Genomic DNA, 23988 nt, shown 5'->3' on the forward strand with positions numbered 1-23988 from the left:
AATGTCAAGAATTTCTACTCCAGAATTTCTATCATTGTTTCTGCAGTCAGACCTCAGTGCATATTCATTTGTTAGAGTATTTTTCTTACACCACTAGATGGCAGCAAAGACTAATTTACATGCCAACGATGACAATGCCAATCAAAATTGAATTGCATTTTTTCCCCTCTGTAATCATAATCCATAAATTTAAAATTAAATCCTTACCCCCTCAAAAAATTAAATCTGCAATTCAAAACTTTGATTAAAGGTAAAAAAAATTAGTTATGCATGGTTTCTATGTGTGCAGCAGTCCTTAACTATAGCAGGAAAATCCAAATATCCTTTCATAATAATAATAATAATAATAGATTGTCAGAATTAGGACTCACTGTGCTTTCATTTACAATTAGTAGGCAAGTTAAAGCGTGCAATTAAATCCATTCATCTCCATCTATCTGCAAGCCTAATTTTAGCTAAATCCTTTCTGGTGTTCTAAATCTGAACTCTCAAATTATGAGCCAAACAAAAGAGTTAGAAAAGAAACCCAGCGGATTATTTTTATATCAACTGTGTAATTATTTGAGTGCATTAACAAAAGCAAGATCTGAATTATTGTCCCACTTGAAATATTTTCATATATTTACATAACATATTGATGGTTCACATCAATGCAAATGTTCTTGTGAATACTATTTGTTCCAATAAATGTTTCCAGTGAAATGTTCCATATCATGGGATTACAACACATAAAGGATATAAAAATTGTATGATACATATATCTGTAATATGGGCAGATTACAGAAAATTTTCATACCATAAAGCTGAAAGTTAATCGTGACAAGTTTTCCATTCATTAAAATTCATTTATCACGCCCATGTGCATTTAGGCAACACTTCATATTAAAATAATATGTACATAAAGGGTTTTCTAACAATCAGAAAGCATTATTTAGAAAGAAACTATTTGGAAAGGGAATGCTTTGTCCACAGTTTTCTGTTTTGTTTTGAACTGTTTGGTCTCAAAATCAAACAAACAAAAACAAAAAAATGTTTTCACAGCCTCCAGTGTTTAGCACAGACACACTGCTAGCTGTCAATGAGCACAATTTTCCACAGTGTAACCTAGATGTAGTTTGCGCTAACAACTAACACATCCACTCGATTTTACCCACTAAACACACCCACAAGTGCAGGTTTGACATCCCCCGCCCCACCACCACCTTGTGATTCCACAAAAACAAGCGGATGAAATGTGTTTCAATAAAAACAAATGCCACACAGACATATTTGCTCCAACAAAACAAACTGAAAGCTGATGACAAACTCTGAACATGTTTTTAGAGCAGAGGGGTCACATTGTTGGAGGTCCTGTCACTCTGAAAAACAGAACTCCTCACAAAGGTATGCAAGTTATTTACCATCCTGTCCGTTTTCTCTTTAGGCAATTACCCAAATACACAACACACACATGCACACACACAAGTACACGCACTCTAATCTCTAGCTAAGCCGTAACACCCAGCTGGGCATGAAAGTGGCCTGCTCGGCACATTCCTCTGTAGAGGTACAAACACACACGGCGAGACACAACAGATTCAGAAAAAAAACTAAATGAGTTTGACATATGAGAAGGTTAGAGATGTGTGTGTTCCAGTGGGCAGCACAATAAAAACTGCTCATTAGGTTGCCTTTAAAGAACATTTAAAGATATTAAATTTAACTTAGAAGAAATTATAAACCAAGACGTAAGATTAAAACCATATTGAGTATTTTACTCTGCCTGTCATCTGGTCACAGGAGTCCAAGCTATTTCTTTGGGCTTTTGGCATGAAGGTGCCTTTTAAGCTCAGCACTTTACTGTTTCTGTTTAAAACATTTTAGTAGCACAGGAAGAAACTCTAGAGTAGTCCTTGTTTTACAGGCGAAGCCTCTCATAATACCACAAGGATAATACCACAACTCACTAACCTCAAGTTGCTAACAAGGCTAAAGTTATTGTGTTAAATTAGAAGACATTCAAGTGAGGGACAGTCTCCTTTAAATTTAAATATTTTATGAGCTTTAGAGATGGCTTAAAAGAGAAAAAGATTTAATTGTGCTGACAGCTGAAAAATATTATTTTTGTCGAGCTGACTGAAAAAGCACGGACGTTAGCTTCTTCTTACCACAACAATCAGAGTCTGAACTATTTGTACTCTGACATTGTGATTTTTTAAATTTCTTAACCAAGTAAAAAAGACAGGTGTCATGCGATACTTGAGAAAATTCATCACAATTTGTTTGCATTGTGAAATATTTTTGTTAAGAAGTGGGACATTTACAGTAACAGTTTTGTAATAGCTACAACGTTTACTCATACACATCCACCTTTCAAAATTGTCCTGATCATGCTCGGACAAGTCTTTTTTTTTTTTTTATCTGATGTCACGATCGGTTTTCAGTTGGTTCACCTACACTGAATCATGGGGTGTGACTGGATAAAAGATCTATAGTAAAACATTATAAACAAAAAAATCTAAGAGAAATTTAATGACAAAAATTGAAATTTCATGAGGAGAAAATGTAAATATAATTGCAGTGTTCATATCAGCATGTCAAACTGGTCCATTCAATATGTCTGGATGGAAATGTAGTTGTCTAGAACTTGAATGAAGGTTGTGTTCATATTTAAATGTCACATAATGGAAATACAGTTAAAGTAAAACCATCCAAGTGACAACTGTCTGCCTGTTGACCTAAGAAATTAAATTAAGTCCATTTACTGTAGCAAGCACTTGGAAAACCGATCAATAAACATCACTGTATGCCAATATGTGGTATCATTATAGCATTTTAAAACCGAACATTTATTGGATGGCTTATCTTGCAACACTAACTACCAATAAACATATAGTTATGTTTACATGAGGTATAATTTGAGCTCATAAACGGTATTCAATATAAATGCCCTTGATATGAAATTGATGTTGAACTAGCAAACAGTTCAGGGGAACACAGCATTCAGGAGAGCAAACAGTAGGTTTAAACAAATATTTAGTAAAAAATATTTGTATAAAAATATTTTTTATACAAAAAAAAAAACAGCAGAACATGTACAAGAGATTCCTGAGAATTTGCATGAGTAAAAAAAAACTTTTAAAGTTGTTAAGATATACAGACAACTTTGGAAAAAAGCAATACCTAATTCCTTAATTTAAAAAGCTGACAGCTATGAAACAACTTAAAGAAAGCAAAACCACCAAAGAACAGTTCAGTTAACCAGGCTTTATGTTTGGCGTGTGCAAAAACAACCACAGCTCTGTCAGAGACCACAAATTCCCATAGGATGTCGGATGTTTTACAAATATAGAGATGTAGTGCGTGACCGACAGCACAAGACTTTTTATATGTTTTCCATCGTAGATAATCTTAAGACTTGAACTGGAAACATTCTGGCAGTGAAATGACATAAAATTCTGAGAAACACAGGAAAGCAAAACTCATCCCTTGAGGGAAGAATTCATCATTGATTCTAAAAACTGCTTGCGAACACTCTAAGAGAGCATGCAACAACTGAAAACCTACCAAGACATGCATGTTAACCTAAGTTGACAAGGTGGGAAAGAATAGTATTTATTTGTTGTGCTGAATCTGTGGACGAGACTGCTACAACCTGTTCATTCAGAAAATCTGGTCTTTTCTGAAAGAGTGACAAGAAGAAGACACAAGCTATATTTCCATCCATCATGCAAATTTTAAGATAACTTTGGAAATGTTGCCAAAAATAAATAAATAAATAAATAAATAAAATGCTTATCAGAAGTGATTCCATCTACTGATTTGGAGCAAATCAACCAGGCTGCACAGGGTGAAATTTTGTCAGAGTTTGATGCTATGCTGACTGCAATAAACAAGATGTAAAGGTTACGAATTAACACAGACCACAAATCTCAACATAAAGAGTTCCAGCTTTCCCATCCTATCCTGGAGGTTCTCTCGTCAGCCACTCTCGGCTACAATCCTCCCTCCATGCTGGAAGATTGGACCTTGAATTTTTCAGAGTTTTGTGCCTCTAAAAGGCAAAAGACTCACCAGTGGATGGTTATGTTTGCTACATCAGAACTTATTTGGCAAATGTGTTTCCATCCCTCTTTTTGCAAATTTTTGGGACAGAACAAAAACTACTTCATGCAAGCATAAAAAGGTTTTTTGGAGAAATCAAGGAATTCATTTTGAATTTTGTCATTTTCTTCAACTACTCAAAACGTGACTAAATAACTTAGACTTAGACTCATACTTTTAATCAGAAACATGATTACTGTTGAAAGAACAAACCTAAGAAACCCTACAGAGAAACTTTTGGTAGCAGAATCATGCTGTGTAGATTTTTCATACTGGGGTATGGAAGTTGTTTAGAGTTGATTGGAAGATGGACATAGATAAACAAAAAACCTGGTAGCAATAAATATGAGTCTGAGGTAGAGACTCATCTTTTAGCATGACAGCTACTCTAAATTTATAGCTACAGCTGCAACGGTTCAGTTCAAAAGTCAATCAAAGTCCTGACCGACAGAATTTAGATAGTATGTATAGTTTTACCCTACCTAAATCCTGTAGTAAGAATTTGCAGAAATTCTTATCTGTGATACATTCTTCTGTATTTTTCCCACACAACCATGTGGGAAAAATAGAAAAAAATTACAAATAGTCATCCTTCCACTTCACAATTATGCACTTTTCCTCTACCATATGAAATCTGAAAAAAAAAAAAAGAAAGAATCTGATTCTTGTGGTTGTGATATCAAAAAAAAGGTGAATACATGTCTTTTTCTTTTGCAAGATAGTTAGTTACACCTTCCCCCTACATTACAGAACTAATTAAAAGAACTCAGCATGATTGTAATTGGCAGTTTCCACATGGTCAAACAAAAAACTTCAAACTGAGATCTTCACAAGGTTTGCGTATGTGAATGTTTCATTGTTAAACCAGTGTAGAGCAATAAAACACTTCTGCATCCTGTGTCAAATGTCTCTTCCACATAGTTATGCCTCATTTCAAACAGAATGTAGGTACACATTTAAGCACAAAAAAAACACTGGCAATTTATTCTGAAATTGTACTGTTAAATGCAGATTATATGTTTTGGGATAAATTATTCTGTTAAAGGACAAATGATGGCATAAAGAGCTTTTCGGAGAGTTCCTAAAAAAAACTGATGAAAGGCTCCACAAGATTAAGTGGAATGAGTAAAGTATTATTGGAATCTACTCTACAGTTAAAAGCGTAGCATTTAGACAACAAACCTAAAAGCCATTTGCAATCCAGAGAATTAATTATGTCACGTTTTTACCACTTTGCAGTACATGTGGAGATGATACAGTGGGTTACAAGATGGATTTGAGCCACCGTTTGCAAGCAGAAAAACTCTGTATTTAGGGTAATGTTGACTGTTATCAGGTATTTTTAATTAATCGTCTTTTTGTTTCTTCTCTTTAGCAGCTCCAGCCACCCTCCTCCTATACATCTCTTTCCAAATGTTTTTTTTTTTTTTCTCTCACCTTTTTCTCTCTTAATATCCCATTCTCCCTCTGTGGAGCTAACACCCTGCTTCAAATTATCCTGAGTTATTTGACTTACTTTACTACCTTGAGCAATAAACAAGATGTCTTCCAAAAACTCAAGGTGAATCCTGCACATACCATAAACAGACTCCAACATAAGAGATGCATGCTGCTTCAACTCTATCTTTTAGATTTGCATGTCATTACAAGCATGCTCTGGTTGTTATGGCACCATCTGTTACCAATAGTCAAAATAAAGAGCAAGCATTGTGTTTCTTCCAGCTGTGTTTCCACCAATGGTACTTTTAATTGTCTGGACAGGGATAGCTTCTCTTTTTGTTTTCCAAATATTTTTGCACAGTCTTGTTAAATATTCTTCAAGATCTAGTTCAGCAAATGTTCAGCTGCAGCTCGGAGTTGTTTCTCTGGTGACCCCTTTATCGAAGCAGCTTCGGGTTTGTTTTGACAAGAGAAAAACTGGCAACTCCACCACTTTCAATAGACTCATTATTAGAGCAACGTTCCCTGAACTTTCCTCAGCCTGTATTTGTACGACCACAACGGGGTTCATAAAAACAGCGTGGCAAAGTCAGAAAACCGCAACGTGGCATGCACGACTGTTAACCTTCTGTTTTTATGGTGTGAGTGTGCAAGCCCCCTCCACACACCGGAGGCTTTGCACAGTGCTTTGCTGTGTTGTGGCCTATGCAAGACTTAAATTCATACAGTGCTGTGCAATAGTTTCCAACCTCTTTTTGATTGTCTCACAATGTCTCAACAGATTTTATTGGGATTTTAAGTGATAGAACGGGCTTTTCAAAGTGTGTGCAATCCCTGGGGAATGCCAGAGGTTATCTTGGGAGGGATGTGACATGAGGAACAAAAAAAATCAACCCGAAAAAGTCCCTGTAAACATTTACCAAACTTTACCAAGCCTATTTCCAAAGATAAAATGGAAATAGGCTTGGCAGTTCCTAAAACTCTGTTAAGGAGACAGAGTCTTAGCCAAGCAAAGCAATAAAAAAAAGAATAAAGTATGACCATGATTATTTAATATTTGGAGTTTAATGGGCTGGATCTGAAGGTTTAAACCAGCGCTAGTTCAAGTGCTATCTTGAGGATAGCCACATTACAAAAATGAAAGTGATTTTTGATGGCAGAAATACCCTATAAGGCCTGTTTTTTTTTTACACAACTTAAATACCCAAATCTAAGGTTTGTCAGCTGTCGATTTGAAGAGTGGTGTGCATATTGCCCAAAAGTGGAAGTAAGGAACACTGTCAATGCCAGCTTCTGCGGTAATGCTAAGACACTTTCCACTGTGTATATTAATGCTTAGTTATTATTGATCCCCAATCCCTGTGAATACCACATATTCATTTCATAGAAATATAAATACAAATACAAAACCATGTACATGTACTCAACTAATTCCAAATAAAAATAGTTGTTTAGTTTACCGGCTCATTACATAATATCAGTTTCTTAATGTTTTTCCAAATTTTCTCTTGGGCTGCATTACAACAAAAAACAGGGAAAGTGTAATTATTACCTCAGCACAACCTTGTATAATTCAAAGTTTTTCATTTATCTTTGAGCTTTGGTTTTCTTTGTGCTCTGAGTTTTTACAGGAAGAGGCAGAATAAGATAACATAAAACAACAGGAGGGCATCCTGTGCAATGGTGCTGATCGGCAATCCATGAATAATGTTTCCTCCTCAAGGACCGAACAGCATGGCTTATCATTTATTGTGTTCTGCTGAAAGGTGGGGAAAAGGAGTCTGCCCTCCAAATGCTTGTTGCCAAAGTGAAACAGCTCCTGTGAGAGGTTTTCATGTTGACGAAACACTTTTCATTTCGAAACTTGATAATAGCCCGCTAGCGTTCTGAGTCTCCATCTTCCATCTCTGTACAATGTCTGTGGCTGTAAATCTAACACAGATGCCAACTCAGCTCAGTCCATTTACACATACACACAAACAGAGAGAGAGGGCTCAGTCATTCAGTCTGTCAGTAATATGGGTAGCAGAACTAACAGAATAAATCATTTTCCACAGCAGGGGCCTCGCTTGAACAAAGAGCCTGTGTGTTTCGGAGTGTGTGTGCGCGTGTGCGGGTGCGTGTTAGTGTGCATGCTCTATTAATGTATTCCTTGTACAAATTATTCATCTTCCATGCATTAGAGGCACAACATTTCAACAAAAACAGAGGCGAGCAATAGCAGGGAACCATTTTTCTTCCCTGAATCAGAAATTTTCTGCAAATTTATCTTGCTTTATGAGAGCATAGAAAAGCGTTGGGCAAAACCTTTTCACCAGGAGATGAGAAGGACTGCACATCCATTCAATTCCCTAAAACCTTCCTATATGAGCTTCGATAATTTATCAGAGACCAGTAGGTTTCGAAATAGAAACAAGTGCTAAAATAAAACAAAATAACACAGAATAAAACAATTTTGGAAAAGTTTCACTAAAAGATTAATCAATACCCACTACTGTTATCGTGACATGTTTCCAGCTTAGACTCTATGCCATCTGGTGCTCTTACCAGGTGTGGGGTCACTCTGACAGAACGAAGCATCTCCCTGCAGACTCTGAAATGTTCTCCACATGTCAAGATTGGCCACAAATCTTCTTTGCGAGGACGCCAGAGTGTGTAATCAATAACAATTCCACAGGCATCCTCTGAGATGCAACCTGATGGCAACTCTTTGACAATTGCACTGGTTCCTGCACACACTGACTTGATCACCTAATGGAAAGAAATGAGGAAGCATTTGAGAATAACTTAAAAATCTATTAAAGACATACAAACAGATAATTAGAGACTGAATCAAACTTGCTTTATCTTGAGTGCATTTGTTAGAATACAAACAGAAATGTCAATCTATTTTATTGAGATGTTATGTGGTACACCAACACAAAGTAGCAAGAATTTTTAAGTTGGAAGGAAATGATTGCGTTGTTTTTAATTTCCTAGCACTAAAACCATTTAAGTGTGTGTATTTGTATGCTTGATTGAAGACCTAAAAGGATCACATTTCAAGGCAATTAATGCTGCAAGTTATTTAACTTATACCTTAACCACCCTTACACATCTACAAACTTAAACTTTTGCTTATTGTTGAAATTTTTGCAAACTGCGATTCCATGGGATTTTTTATTGGATTCAGTTCTGAGAATTTTAACAGAACTGAATTTGTATTTTTTATCTGCTTTATGTACACAAGTGGATGAATGAACCAAACGCTCCTTTAAATTTTATAGCTTTTTATGCATACTGAAGCCTCATGGTCTTCATTATGCAGTTTTCTCACTGACGTTCTCCAATAAACATTCACAGAACTATTTGATTTATGCCACAAGAAAAACATGCATAGTTGGGAATCTTTCTACTCTCTTACTCTCTTTCTACTAACTGGTTGACTTCTAAAGACAATGTGTTGTACTGAATTTTCCTTAGGGGTATCGGAGAAAAACGGGACTGCATGCGACATTTTTCATTTGAAGAAAAAAAACTCTCATAATTATGAACCACTTTTTGGAGAGAATCCAAAAAATACACTAAAGTTTGTAATGATGTGAGAAAAGTTTAAGGGATATGAATTATTTTTCAATTATTTTTATCCATAAAAAAAAGACTGTAAATACCTTCTCATTATTCTTGCAGTACCGCCTCACCAGCACAGTGGAACGTTTTTTACTGTCAAATTCTCTGCTATCTGACAGGATGTCTCCCTCTTCCTCACCACTGCTGTTGCTCCCCCTGTTGCAGATTGTGGCCCCTCCTGCGGATGCTTCCAGTGCTGTTGGTATCATTTCCAGAGATGGACCTCGAGAGAACATTTTCTCCAAGGAACATTTTTCAATCCTGGGCTTTCTATTTAGTCTCTCTAAACTTGAATATCCATCTTTGAGGTGGGACAGAGCAATGTGACCGTTCTTGTGATGCTTGCGGAGGCAGAGTTGGGGAGAATCACAGGGAGAGGAGGCCAAAGAGCTCGGCTCACTGGAGGGACCACCCTAATAGGAAAAGGATTCACAAAAGGAATATAACACACTAATGCAGTTTTCTGAAATGCTGAATGAGTCCCAAATTAAGATTAAATTGAATTAAAAATGTTTGGACTACCTTACGAAAAGCCAGCATGGACACAGGCACACTGCCACGGCGGAGGTGACAATGTTGAACAGGACTGGAGCCGGGACTTGGACTATGCTGAGGGCTGTGACATAAGCAAGAATTCATACTTCTTTCAAAGCTGGACATGCCACAGGAGCATGGACTACTGGTAGATTTGTTTCCATCTTCCTTCACATCATCTTCTGCATTGTCCAGGAACACAGATCGTTCTGAATTATTCCTACTTATTGTAGTTTTTCTTTCAACATGTTTAGATGTTGAAATTTCCTTGAAGAGTTTTTCATTGGGACTGATGACTTTTGAGTTGCACTTAGACTCTTCACAATGTTTGTCCAAAAAAGTCCCTTTGACACGGTCATATGATGGTTTCCTGTCGAGGAGGAATGAAGGACAGCTCCGCTGCTTTGAGAGCCACCGATGGTCAGAGCTCCGCCTTGCTTCCGGCAGATTAGTTGCATATTTGTCCTCTTTGCTGGGTCTGCTCCCAGTGGATAGAGGTGAAACATGGTGGAATGCTGCCGCTGAGTCAACTTTAGTTTGGTTTTCCTCAGTAGCCATCTCCTTAGACATCTGAATTGTTGTTAATCTGTCTGCAGTTTTAACACAAAAGTAAAGCATTATGTTGATGACACTTCACTAAGAAAGAATAAATAAGATGGTCCAGTTTACATCAATTAGCAAATATTCAAATAAAGATATGAATCTCATCTTTACTGAAGAAAAGGACAGACTTTATCATCAAACTATTCAATATTCAGATTAAATTTTGCAATTTCTGCTCCAATTCTGACCAGCATTGTTACACTGATCCCAATAGATGTATGCTCTCCATTTCTCCAAAAGCATATTGCCAAAATATTTTATGAAAGAGAATCATCCAGTTATGGTGAAAATCCAGCCTGGGAATAAGTACTAATGTCAGACACCAGTGACCTTTGAAGGTCCTGAGATAGCATGAATATAAACAGTGTACTCAGTGCATGTGTTATGGAAACAGAAGCTATTGCAGCTGCACAAACCAGCTGATAAAAAAAAAAAAAACTTACAGAGGTGACCCTGGAGGATGGAGGAATTTCCTTGATAGTACGGTCACAGTCACAGCTTACTGGAACACATTTCTGCATCAACTCTGGCTAAATCAAATGCATGGTTATCCTGCTGCAGACTCTGATGGGAAAGCAGAACAAAGAAATGCAACTGTTATTACAGCCTTATGTTTAATTAGAAAACCAAACATAACCTACTACTATTTAGCTCTTCTACTGTAAAAACAAACAAGGTAAGGACAAAAATTTGGGAAAAATATTACAAACATTTGAATTCAAGAAACATCTCAGTCACCAAATCTGTAGAAGCTCAGACCGGAAAGAAAAACCAGCTTACTTCAGCCTGCAAGTGCACACATTTTATGCCTTTAAAAAATGGCTAAACTCTAATGCTAAGGAAATAAAGCATGGATGTAAAAAAAAAAAAGAAAAGCTAATTGATCAAGTAAAATAATTGGCATGGAATATTAGCTATCGCAATTTTTAAATATTAGTCTTAGCAACAGCTACAGACAGACCCACATTGGTCAATTTTAACTCAAGAACAAATGAAGCAAGGAAAAAAATGTTCTTCTTTGTTAAGGGCACTGACAGACACTGTTTTTGGAGATATCACATCAAAACCCACCATTTCTAACACAAAGTGCTAAAACAAATAAGTACTACATTGGCACTGTTTGCATGAAAAGCTTTTTCTTCACTTATTCTGTTTGTAAATTAAGTGACCCAGAGCTGTCTCAAAGTATTTTACCTGTAAGAATGAAACACATTTTAAAACACCCATATTAACCTATGGCATTCACAAAAACCAATTGTGTGGTTCTGGGGCCGCCACAGTGGCCAACAATGATTTTGTGAGAAAAAAAAACAAAACCCTGAAAGCTTATAATTACAATGACCAGTTCACAGTTTCCTGTCAAAAATGTGTGGGCCACAGCTGGAATGTGGGCCTGACCAAAAGAGGAAGGGCTCTCCAGACATGAGGCAGGATAGAAAGAAGGAGACAAACAAACACGCACATCAAGGTGACGATGTCTGCGGACTTTTTTCAAGGCGCCATGCTACAATCACACAGTAAGAGTCTGTCAAAGAACTGAAACAGACTCCATTCAGAAAAAAATAAATGTGACATGAAACCTTCAAAATTAATCTTTACTTCCAGTTAAATAGAAGCTTTAAATCCACTTAAACAAATTGCGCATAAAGAGATAACCTTTGGCCAAAAGATAGCACTGCTTAAGCAATCAATGACAAAACAACAATCCATGAATCAAATGAGTGCCAAACAATAGATACATTACAGTACTGGTCTTTTCTCTCTTTGTCAGTGAGGAAAACTTTAAAATGTTACATTCTGCCTTTCTTGAATACTGGAATAAAAATTTTTTAAAAAAAAAACTGACAAAAAAGTATTCCTAATTATAAAAAATTCATAAAATCAATGATCTTATAAACAGTTTAAAGATACAAAAAACTTCCTATGGAGAGTAAAAGTTCATTGGAGTTAAGAAGTATTGTATCATAAATGTTTTTTTGTTCGTACTCAACTTTGAAAACACAAGAAAATTTCTCAAAGATTTCAAATGTAGAATCTGAGAAAAATTCACAACAAAAGATGTGACCAGAAATGAAATGGCAGAATTTCACTTTGACATTATGTCAAAACTGCAAAAACAAAATTTCTTTTTCCAGTCAGTGAACACACCAGTGACAGTAACAGGTTGAAATAAAAGCAACACTCTTTGACGAAAAGGTGTTACTGAAGGACAAACATTTTTAATTAGCCATTTTTAGTGTTAATAGATTGAAATAAAAACAATCAAATTTGCTCTTTGAAGAAGAAAAAAATATGATTGCATGTTCTTCATTTTAATTCCTGGAGACCCAAAAGAGGAAGATTTTTATTTTAATTAAACATCTTTTTATTCAGTATAAGATATACCTGGTTTTAACTAAATAACTCATTATATCTTAAGATTCAGAGACAGTCATTGGAAAAACTGAATTCTTTTTTGGTAGGTCAAAAAAAAGAAAAAAAACAGATCAGAAATCAGCCACACATTCTCAAATGACACATTTCTGCAGTAAAGTTCTGAGAACGTTAATTGGTTTCAGGGAAAATGCAGGTAAACAGTTGCACAATGTCCTGTTTGATCCTCATTTCAACTAAAATGTCAGAACATGAAACATGGTTCACTCAATAAAAACTAGTCTAACTTTTACCTTTTATTGTACCTGAAAAAAGACTGAAAACAATAAACATTTTGGATTCATAACACAGAAGACTAATTAGTGAGTTACCTTTTAGAAAAGTTGAACAGAGGAAGAGTGAAAACTACTGGAGCATAAACTAAACGTGTTTCAGAGAACCAACAGGTACAACCTGATTCATTAAATGCTAGCAAACACACCATACCTGATAGTCAGGTAGCCATAACTACCTGAAACATAAAGACTCATGTTTTGCACCCTAAATCATTCTTTTTTAATCTGTCTTCCTGAAAACCTATAAGGACACATCATTAATCCAAGTTACCTGGAATCATGTTTGGTATTTGCTGATACCTACCTTAGGCATATTATGAAAACGATATTTAAAACCACTGAGCACGTAACGCACAGCAAGCAATAGAGCTTATGTTGTCACTGCCCTGATGTTATTTAAGCTGGGAGGTGACAAGTCATGACATGAACCCGCTCGATTATGGGTCAAGAGGACAAACCTACGGAAGTATTTTAGCTATTTGAAGCAAGTTGTACACTGAAGCTTTCACTCCTGCGGAGACAAACTGAGCAAATATTTACATTTCTGAAATTACAACATGATAGAATTTCAACATGGAAACATCTCTCTTGGTGTTTGGCATATGTACATTTTGTGTCTCCAAGTCATTGGTATTATTGCTTAAAATTATTTCCAAATCAAAGAAGATAATGACCATCTTTATTTATGATACCATAAAAAAAAAAACTTGGTCAGTAATTGAGATGAATCCACTCAACTTTCCAGATAGTGAACCTAAAAAAAACATCTAGCACATGTTTAAAAGTGGCTTCTGCTATCAGCTGAACTCTGACCCCGTCTGGGAAATCAAATGGCTCTTCCAGGCTAAATCTCAGCCCAAGGCTAGAACGGTAGACAGACATGTGCAAACACACCCAATGACTGGAAACCAGGTCACACAGAGTAAAGTGCACTGACCAAGAAAATGTTCAATCACTTCTACTTCACTTACCACATTTCATACAAGATAAAAGAACAGATGCAAGAACTGGTACTGGGGCAAATTTCAATTTCACAATCTCTTAAGTCTTCTGATATAGCTTTTAGGCAAAAACTAAGTATTGCTTAGATGGCATAAAATTTTGTCTGACTCGCTCCAAACCTGATTTTAAAATCTCCTCCAGTCAAGGTGTTTGGAAATAGCCAAGTTTTCTGATTATGGTGTTCTTGTTAATCTACGACAAAAGTGTGTGAGTGTCACACACAAAAATACAATGAATGGGCCTTCTGAGGCAAGCTCAGTGACCAATCACCACTTAATTTTAAGTTTCCACAGAAGTCACTGATATGATTAAAATGCAGCCCCAGAAATCAAGTTTAGTGTCTTGAAAAGGATCCTGAAGTCAAAACTGCCTTTGATTGCCTGACTGCCTGTGCCAGAACACATCACAGAGGTGATGAATAAAAAGAAGTCAAATATCAAACACTAAAGCCTTGAATCAAATCCGACAGCAAGACAAAACCCAGATGTTATTTTTTAACCCAAGACATTCAAATACTGTCCATTTACAATGGGGAGCCTTCTGGTATTCTAATGAGTAATTTGGTTTGATTAGTTTGTATTTCAGGAGGTGAAACCCTGGCCAAAATCACTGTTTATCCCCTCAACAGGGGGACTTCTCTCTCACATGAAAGGCTTTTTTCTAATGCTCATTCAGCAGGGATTATTCCCCTCCAACTCATCCAAACGATGACTCAAAGCCTGGTATGTGATTAGACCCACCCTCACACACAGCACAGGAAAGTAAAGCTTTATCAACAGGCGGTTGTGGATGAAAACTTCACATTTCACAGTCGTGAATAGTTAGATCCAGACCATTGTCAACATAACACAATCAGCATTCGAAGAGGGTAAATGCAGGGAGAGTTGCATTAAAGCTTGACTGAAATGCCTTTTATCCTCCAAATTACTCCACTAAATACTTCATGCAAAGATTTAGTTTAGGATCAGGAACATTCCTGGAATGTAATAGGCAGGTCAGGGGAGGAAGGAATTCCCTTTTTCTGTTCAGCAGAACTCGGAGCAAGGGAAAAAAATAAAAATACAGCTTGTGGTGTGAGCGGAATTGGAAGAGACTCCTTGAACTCAACTGCAAGCAAATGAGATTCAGAGTTCATGGCACATACTGTAACGGCCGTAAATGCTTTGACACAAATAAAATGAGTGACCCACAGCTTTGTAAAGCCACATATGAATATCACTCTTAATCTGACCAAACTATTAAAGTGGTAACTTGGAAATGTGCCCTTAAATGTAAAAGGCACTGCAAACTATTTCTTTAAACAATACAAAACTATAATCTAAAAAGAAAATTATTGTTCTTAAAGACACATTTTTCTGATTTATTGTCTTAATATGACTTGAGCAGTTTATGTATAATAAACTAACTATACTATTCAGCATAATGAAAACTTAGACATGCAGGTAGAGTTTTCTCTCTGAAGCTTGTTGATCCACATTATGGTTATGCAAAAATATCTCAATCTGATTTGACCCAGTATTACCAAAGCGGGGATCAGTGAAGAAAATATGTGTCATGTGACTCTAAATGAGTCACATTTCTTAAGAAAATGTGACTTACTTTGGAAAATACACAGTGAGGTGAATATACGTCTAGAATAACATATTTTAATTGCTTTTGTTCAAGAAACAAATTGGTCAACTACTTAACTAAGATACTTAATTTAATTTGAAAATCTAATCATGTGTGTTTTGACTAGCTAGCATAAAATAATTGAACTAATTCCTTGTTTGCATAAATCCCTTTGCTATGTTATGCTTCAATAAGAAATTCATATTGATAGCCTTTAAACTGAAGAAAAAATACACAATGTCCCATCAAACTGCTCTTAAGGTTTAAAGACATTTTCCTGAGGTGATTTGGTGATTTCGTTTTCCTCACAGCGCTGCAAATAAAGATTGGTGGAATATTTTTATACTATAACTCAATCACATAAGGTCATGGATATTTCACTGAGGTCAAGGTTGTGCTTTTTGTTGTGCATTGTAATTGTTCTCCATGGTTACCTTCGTGTGGTTGGATTGTTTGGTCTAATCCAACTGCTATAAACATTTCATAAAGGTTGTTACTCAAACCAAGCACAAAAGCAGCTCATAAAACATCATGAAGCACCAACACAGAGCAAATCATTGACCAGTTTATAGGAGCTCATATTAGACAACATGATGAAGGCATATTAAATCGAAGATGATGAAACATCAAAATTCCATCTTTTTGAAGTTATCTTTCATTCTAAATATTGATTAGTATGAAGAGTGTGTGTGTGTTTATTGTGGTATCATCACAATAAACAATGTTAGAATGTTAATGTTAGAAGCTGCATATTGTGAGACAGACACTCTAGTACAAGGGACTCTGGGAGGTTTTCTGGTTAAATGGAGGTTAAATAATTAAACAAATATATTTCATTATGAACAAGGACTTTCTCTGTCAGTCAAAAAGTCAGGCTGATTTCATGGGGAGCACTGCTGCAAACAGAACAGAGTGTTCATGCTAGGGATCTGTAGGACATATGGATTTGATTAGAGGGCAGGGCTGAACGAGAGGCAGCAATGGAAACTACACAAAAAAGAGAGAAGTGCCCAGTATGTAACAAGAGACTGAAAGCAAACTGGATTTTTCAGTGAATGAAGCCTTGAATGGGATGTGTGTGTGAACTTTGTGCATGGAAGATAACTCACACTTAGGAGAAAGCTAAACAAGGCTTCCTCTTTGTCTCAGTGTGAATGTTTGTCTTGAGTAGCAGAAAAAGGGAGGCAACATTACACATGTGCACCATGAATAATACAACTGGAGTCCATATTATGCTTTGCATATGGTGAAAAACTTACTGTGACCACCTGACCATGCTCCTTTCTGTTTCCTTTCAAAACGTTTTTTTTTTCTATTAAAATATGGATTTCTTGCTGTCAGAGACAATAATGAGACAGAAAGCCTGTCTTTAGTTCATTTTATTTCATTCAAGTTTTTTTGTTGTTGTTCTTAGAATTAAATGACACAATAAAAGTGTTTTTAGGTAATTCTTATTATGATGTGACAATTTCAATCAATAAGTGAGATTATGATTGTTTATGAGAAATTCTGACCTTAGTGAAAGACACTGTTGCATTCCTTGGCAAAGCTTTTGACAACCTTATTTTGCTTTCAGAAAATCAAAACCTTTATGAAAAGATTCAATAGCAGTCCGTCATTCTAAATGTTTGCACACTAAAAACATGAGGGTTTCAGCTCTGGTGCATTTTAAGGGCTCCAAACTAACGTTTTGCACTGATGTGTCAAACAACACAACAGTTAGGTTGTGTTGGTGCATTTAATGTTAAAATCTTACAGGGTTTTTTTTAGCCATTACTTTCCATATATACAGTATTTACTTGTAAGTAATTAATAATCTGATACACATACATTTTTTATTTGATGCATAATTTCAATGAAGGAAATCAAAATTATAATAACAGTCAAACCTGCATTATGAAATATTGAGCTACACAAATGAAAAGAATTACAAAACAAAAACAGCACACAAATTGAAAGGGGTCCAGCTTTCACCAAAAGAAAGCGGTTTTCTATTCATCACAACTCACACTGGGATAATGTGTCGCAGTTTAAGTGCAGTGATTTTTGTGGGTTTAACATGGTTTTACTTTAAGCCTAATGCTGTTAAATTTGAAAAAATACCCAAAGCATTTAATCCCAACAAGGTGAGTGATTAATCTGCATGTGGCAGCAAAGCAGAATATACAGCCCCCTGTAAAAGTATTCAGATCCTTAAACTTTTGAATTTTAAAATTTTCTAGTTGAAACAAAAACTTTTGATCTATTTCACAAGAATTTTGTGTCGTAGAATATACAATTGTGAAATAAGAAAATAATACATGGTTGTGACATTTTTTTATATGTTGAATACCTTTATATTCTGCACCATCAATTGCATTCCATTGAAATGTTCCTGACAGCTTTGCTCATTTTGAGAGTGAAACCTTTGCCTATCCATTTTTCCAAAGTAGCGCAAGTTCAGTCAGATCATGTTTAGAGAATCTGTTAGAACTTTCACAAAGATTATCAGCCTCCAACAGAGTTTCCATCTGGGATTGCCCTGAATTTAACTCCATTTATCATCTCACTGCCTCAGTCCTGCTTGCCTGTAAGTCCACAATCAGTTAGTGACAAATTCAACAGTTTGTAAACACCACATGACTATGTTGTCATCCATTGAGTATCTGCAGTCGAAATCATCTCCTGCACTTTGAGCAACTTTGAAAACAAGTCCAACCAGTTATCCCTGTCCCTACAGGTTCATCATCCCTACAAATCTTTGACCTCAATCATTGAATCTGTCAACTGATGTTATCGTTTCTTTTATATGTCAGGAATTTTTTTAATACATTTTACAAACAGATAGAATTTTTCCTAAACAACTTCTTAAGTTACAAGTTCAGTTATGTCATGCTACATCCGAGAAAATGTTGGTTCAATTTTAGAACCCAAGCGTCATGCTGATTTATGTTTCAATTATTGTAGCCATTAATTTGTTTCAAACAAGGTCAGATATGTAATGGAAACATCTGACTGTGTAATCCACCACAAACTAATGTCAATCTGTAAAATATCAGTCTCAACACAGCCATTGCAACAGCGTACACCTAATTATGTGTTTACCGGAAACATAGACCTCCCTTTGCCATGTAAATACAGGCCTGAAACCCGGGCTGTTTTGTTTTTCTACGTTAGCCAAGTATTACTTCAATTAACTGAACTTGCAACATTGCTGGCGCGTGTATAAGGAAAACAGGCATTGCTAGGCCTAGTCATCTAGGGAGACTTCCCAGTGCTTTCTGAACAACAATAATAACTGTTAGAGACTTCAGAGGGGGTCTAATTCCTTTCTGGCATCACCCCCCAAAGTCATAAACAAAAACATGATATATCTATTTCACAGTGTGTTCACCGTTTATGACTGGAATTATTTAGGACACAGTGAGCACAGACTGGTAATCGCCATTGTCAGGGGGCTGCATTACAGAAAATAGAAGGGTTTCATGCAAAGTTTAAAAAAAACTTTGCATGAGAAAAATGTAAGTAGTTGCTTTCTGTCTGACCTGTGCCAAGTTCATAATAGTAAAGCAAAAGCAGGTTTTTGTTGGTAGGTAAATTACATGCGTGTTTAGAGTAAGTAACCCAACAGTCATGGTTTTAGGTGGTGTTAAGAAGTACCCAGAGAAAACCCATGCATGCACAGGGAGAATATGTAAAATCCATGCACAAAAATATGAACCTGGGTCCTTCTTGCTGCAAGGCACTGATAAACACAGCTCCTCCTTGCAACCAGCAAAAGGATGATTAATAAATAAAAAAATTAGGAACACTTTAGGACTTACTTGATTGGTTGTGCATCTCAAATTCACTGCACATCTTTTAATTTATTTATTAACATGATTTATATACACATTTTGTATCTATACTCATCTGTTTGTTTTTTTGTGTGTGAATGTTTTGTTTCTTGTTGTTTGTTTTCTCAATTTGTGTTGTCAGACTGTGTGGCACTTCTGTCCCAGGATAGGGCTAAACCTCCCATGTTAAGCCAGTGACGCCCATTATCTTTTAAATTGAATACGTTTCTTTGTCTTCAATTTAAAAGTGATTCATCTCTTGCTTTTAACGCAGAAACATCACACACAAAACAAAGGACAAAAAAAAAAAAATACTAGTTTCTCCGGTTTCCTCCAAGGCAGCCCCCAGTGTAAACACTGACATCACCTGTCAAAGTTCAAAACTGACACCACCTGCTGTTGGGATGAGAGAGAAAGCTGTCACCATATAAAAAACATCCAAGTCTGGGCAAAAATCAAAAGGCACATAATCTGGCAGGGACATTCATATAACCGTAGCTCTTCTTAGCACGTGCTTTTCTGTCATTCTTCTCACGCGGGGAATCTCGAAAACCCACAAACCGCATACACTACCGTCATCATCCTCTGCAAGAAACTTTCTGTTTCTAGCAGTTTAAAACTGAGAGGCGTGAAAGTTGACTTTAACGTACAAACTCACGTTGTTTGGAAGCGACAAACTCCACTGACCAGCAGCTCTGAGAGGACTTTACTGCCAAACAACTTCTCAAAACGACCGCTCTCGGGACCCAACGTAAAGAAAAGTAATAAAAGTTGTCCGAGGTGGCGGTTCACACACTTACCCAGCAGAACTTTTTCTTAAATCCGCTCAGCATCAACCAGATCGCCACAGGAGTTCAGCTTGCAGCCTGGTTGACTTTGACTGGGACTTTGCTTCACAACTCTAGCAGAGACAGTTGACGCTGCTGCTCGTGCTGCTATCCTCTGTGGTGCATTCAAGTGCTCACCAAAGTATTGGAAAACTCAGAATTTTCTTACGAACTGGCTGGCACACACAAAAAGGGTTGTCTGTACGTTTTTGAGGTTTAAAGGAGAATTCAGGCAGTGATTCTATGCAAAACCAGCCCAGGTCATAAACGGCTGTGAGGCCCCCTGCTGTCCTGTGACACATGGATGTGTTACAGGACGAGGTAGAGATTTAACATTTAAAAATCCTATGTTGACATGACATCGTTTTAAAATTCATAAAATGAACCCTGTTTTTATTTTTTTTTTCGGACTAGAGTTTCTGTTTACAGCAGAAGTCAATTTTTTTCAGCCTTCAGTAAAGTGTTATCAATATAAACACTCTATAAAGTGCTAGAGTTATGCTAAAATATATTTGTGGCTAATGAATTTTTAATAAAATTATCCTGTAAAAATTTCAACTATCCCTTTCAGGAACTGTTTGTGCACTCTCTAGTTGTGCCAATAAATAAATTATTAATACTGAAGTACTGGTAAAAGTAAGACTTGTCTTGCTTTTCAAGTAAGACTTGTCTTGCTTTTCATTTGTCTTAAAACCAGGAGACTGGGGTTTCTGGGTTTAATACAAAAGAGATAAAGGGAGTAATACCATTAATACTTTTTAAACGACAACAACAATAATAATAAAGCACCTTAAAATTAATGTAGAAATTTATTTTAAAATCCATTCATTTTCCAACTCATTTTATACTCAGAGGATGTTTTAGGAGTAATTGAAATGTTTCCCACAGCACTTCAGAACAGCTTTGTCTTGTTTAGTAGCATTACCCAGCAGGCAGAAGGACAATGACCATGGTTCTGTAGAAGCCCGCCGTGTGTGAGTGTGTGTCACTGCACTGGAATGTCTGGCAACCATCCTCACCATATGCAGTAGTTCACGTCGGATCCATCATGCCCTGTACATTGTTCCCTCTGTCATCAATGATTTTTTTTTCCTTTTTTTACTGCAGGGCTCATTTGCAGTAATGCAAATAAAGGCTTAAGGGTCAGCCACAGCTGTCTTGTGTCATCCACTATCTAGAAAACACTGAGTGTAACTCATATCACTAAATTGGCCGTATTTCCTCTTAACTGACAGATGGACCTGAAATCGGCCCTGAACTGCAAATAATTTGTCTGAAAATGGCAAATGACCAATAAGAATTTGAGTACTTTTAGGCTCTATTTCAGCAATTCCTTTTCTTATATTTCAGCTTTGGAAAATGGGGGCCTGTTTTCCAAATTTCTCCAGCTCCTCTGATGGGAAGTCTGATGCCATCCAACAGGAATGTGAAGCCCATCCAGTCCCCCAAACTCTCCTCCACCCAGGCACATGAAAACCTTCGGGAATCCCCCTTTACTGATTAAAAAATGGAAGGGGGGGGAACTTCTCACACTATCTAGGATTTTTTATGGGTTTTTTTTTTCACACAGCCTACCACAACATATTTACACTTATTTACTGATACTAACCAGATGTTTTTCACATCTCTTTTTTCGACATAACAGTTTATATGCATGTTCCTGAAACTAGATAAGGTGCATCTAAAGTTCTGGGACATTTTTATGGGCCTCCATTGAAGTCTAATAAAACTGCTAAATTACACTGGGATGTTGCAAAGGATAAGTTGCTGTGTATCTTGGCAAGATGATTGATGGTTAAGGTTTGCAAACAGAAAGTGACGTTAGATTTAAAGCTAGGAAAAAAGCTCTGCTTTCACTCTGAGGGTTTGATGCATCTCAGAAAATATAAGATAACACAAAAATGATTGGAATCAGATATTTTCTGTTTGGCCTGTGGGCTCAAGGAGACAAATTCAGTCTTGTTTTAAAAGAAAAACGCAGATTACATATGTCTGAGTAAAATCAATACGAAAAAGTATATAAAAACAAGTTCAGTTTGTTTCTTTTATTCTTGAAATATAGGTTTTGTTGTAAAACATGCATTTGAATAATCAGATGCGACCATTTTAATTTATCTCTGGAATAAGAAAAGTATTTTGAAAACAATGATACACTTCTTTACAGTTTAATAACTGTTAGTAATGTAATGCACTGGGTGATGAGTTATTAGAAGTATAAGGTCATTGTGGATAACTCCTACAAAATAATAACAATGACATTTTCAGTGAGGACATTGAACACAACAACTGAGTCTCATTCCTGCACTTTTCTCTGTGTATCCATGGGGACGGAAACTTACAAAGGAGGCTGTTTGGACATGCTCCACACATAAATTAAGTTATACTTTTCGGGGTTGAAGTTTACTGCTTTGACAGAACTAATCTAATTTCAAGAAAAATTGCTAAAAAGTGGTTTGAAATGTTGGCCATGAAAATTAGTCAAGCGTTAAAATAAGGCCATTCCTGAAACCTCTAGGTTTAGGTAGGCGTTAAGAATTGCCTGACTCATTATTTTATAGATATTCAGATTAAGTTGTAAACAGAAACAGATCCATTAACAAGTGTATTGTTGTTTTCCCTTTGTCTCAAATCATGAAAACAAAAGAGTTGAAAAGAGAAACATAATCTTAATTACTACAATCTTTAATATTTAATCTTTTAAGGAAAAACTTGGAATGGTAGATCATGATGACTCTTCATGGGATGTTATGGACCAACAGAAAGAACAATAATAATAAAGTGGAAAATGTTTTCTAAATTAGACAAAAAATCTGAAAAGTGTGGTCTGTCTTTGTATTCATCGCATGTGACTGAATACTTTACACACCTTTCACTGTTTTATAACCATAAGTCTTTACGGTAAGGTTGGATTGAGAGCAAATTGAACACCAGCTTCCAAGTCTTATCATATCAATTATGCATGTCTAGACATTGACTGTGCTGTTCCAACACACAAACATGCATTAATTCGTGCAGTTTCATTGTACTGTGGCTCCATATTCAGGGCCGTTGTCGTGATAAAAGGCAACCCTCTGATTTGGTTAGTTTACAGTCATGCCATACTCTTCCTATTGTTGGATTAATGCTTTCAACTGCTCCATAACTTTATCCCCAACTTACTGGTGCTGTGTTGCTTGGCAAGAAAGTCTTTCTTTGGTCAAAAAAAATCTTGGATTTGAATCACAGCCCGTTTGTTTTTTTCCATGCAGCTTGTTCTCTCAGTTCATGCGTGGGTTCTCACTGGGTAATCTGGCTTCCTCCCACTGTAGTAAAAACATAACTCTTGATTGATTTCTCTAATTTGCCTTTTTGTGTGTTTTGTTGTGTTGCCCTTTGTCGGCCTGGTGACCCATCCAGGATGTGCCCCATCTCTTATGCAGTGACTGCTGCCTTTCACCCTAAAAGGACAAGCAGGTGCTTATGAGGGATGGATGCTTTCTGTCAATTTATTACACATTATTTTAAAATTACATTTGGGTTTGTAATATGTAGAGTATATTTGTATGACCTCACCTTTAAAACACCTACACAATTTAATCAAAAAGGTCCACTTTCCCATACTGCATGTGTGACCAGTATGCAGTTAAGTTAGAAAACTATCTACTTTAGTGGCAGTTAACCATTTGAGACATCAGTGTTTGATTTGTGAGTTCATAATCGGCAGTATAGACAAGTCTTTGCTTTTATCTTTTCTGCCCCCTGCTGTCTGAAAACTCT

At 36.4% G+C, this 23988-nt stretch overlaps 1 protein-coding gene across 3 annotated transcripts in view; it reads right to left on the bottom strand.

Annotated features, from left to right (window-relative positions):
- Nucleotides 1-20329, bottom strand: part of plce1 (phospholipase C, epsilon 1) — an 81761-nt gene extending 61432 nt beyond the window's left edge. For all 3 annotated transcript variants that reach the window (XM_055022612.1, XM_055022611.1, XM_055022613.1), the window contains exons 1-5: nt 20206-20329; nt 10713-10833; nt 9655-10256; nt 9174-9545; nt 8071-8274 (exon numbers count right to left, since the gene is read on the bottom strand). In XM_055022612.1, coding sequence (XP_054878587.1) covers nt 8071-8274; nt 9174-9545; nt 9655-10236 — 1158 coding nt within the window. In that variant the 5' untranslated portion in view covers nt 10237-10256; nt 10713-10833; nt 20206-20329. The remainder of the gene's footprint in view (nt 1-8070; nt 8275-9173; nt 9546-9654; nt 10257-10712; nt 10834-20205) is intronic.
- Between the last annotated feature and the right edge of the window lie 3659 nt (nt 20330-23988).

The sequence above is a fragment of the Poeciliopsis prolifica genome, unplaced genomic scaffold (assembly GCF_027474105.1).
Source record: "Poeciliopsis prolifica strain line A6 unplaced genomic scaffold, Auburn_PproV2 SCAFFOLD088, whole genome shotgun sequence".
Classification (NCBI taxonomy): Eukaryota; Metazoa; Chordata; class Actinopteri; order Cyprinodontiformes; family Poeciliidae; genus Poeciliopsis; species Poeciliopsis prolifica.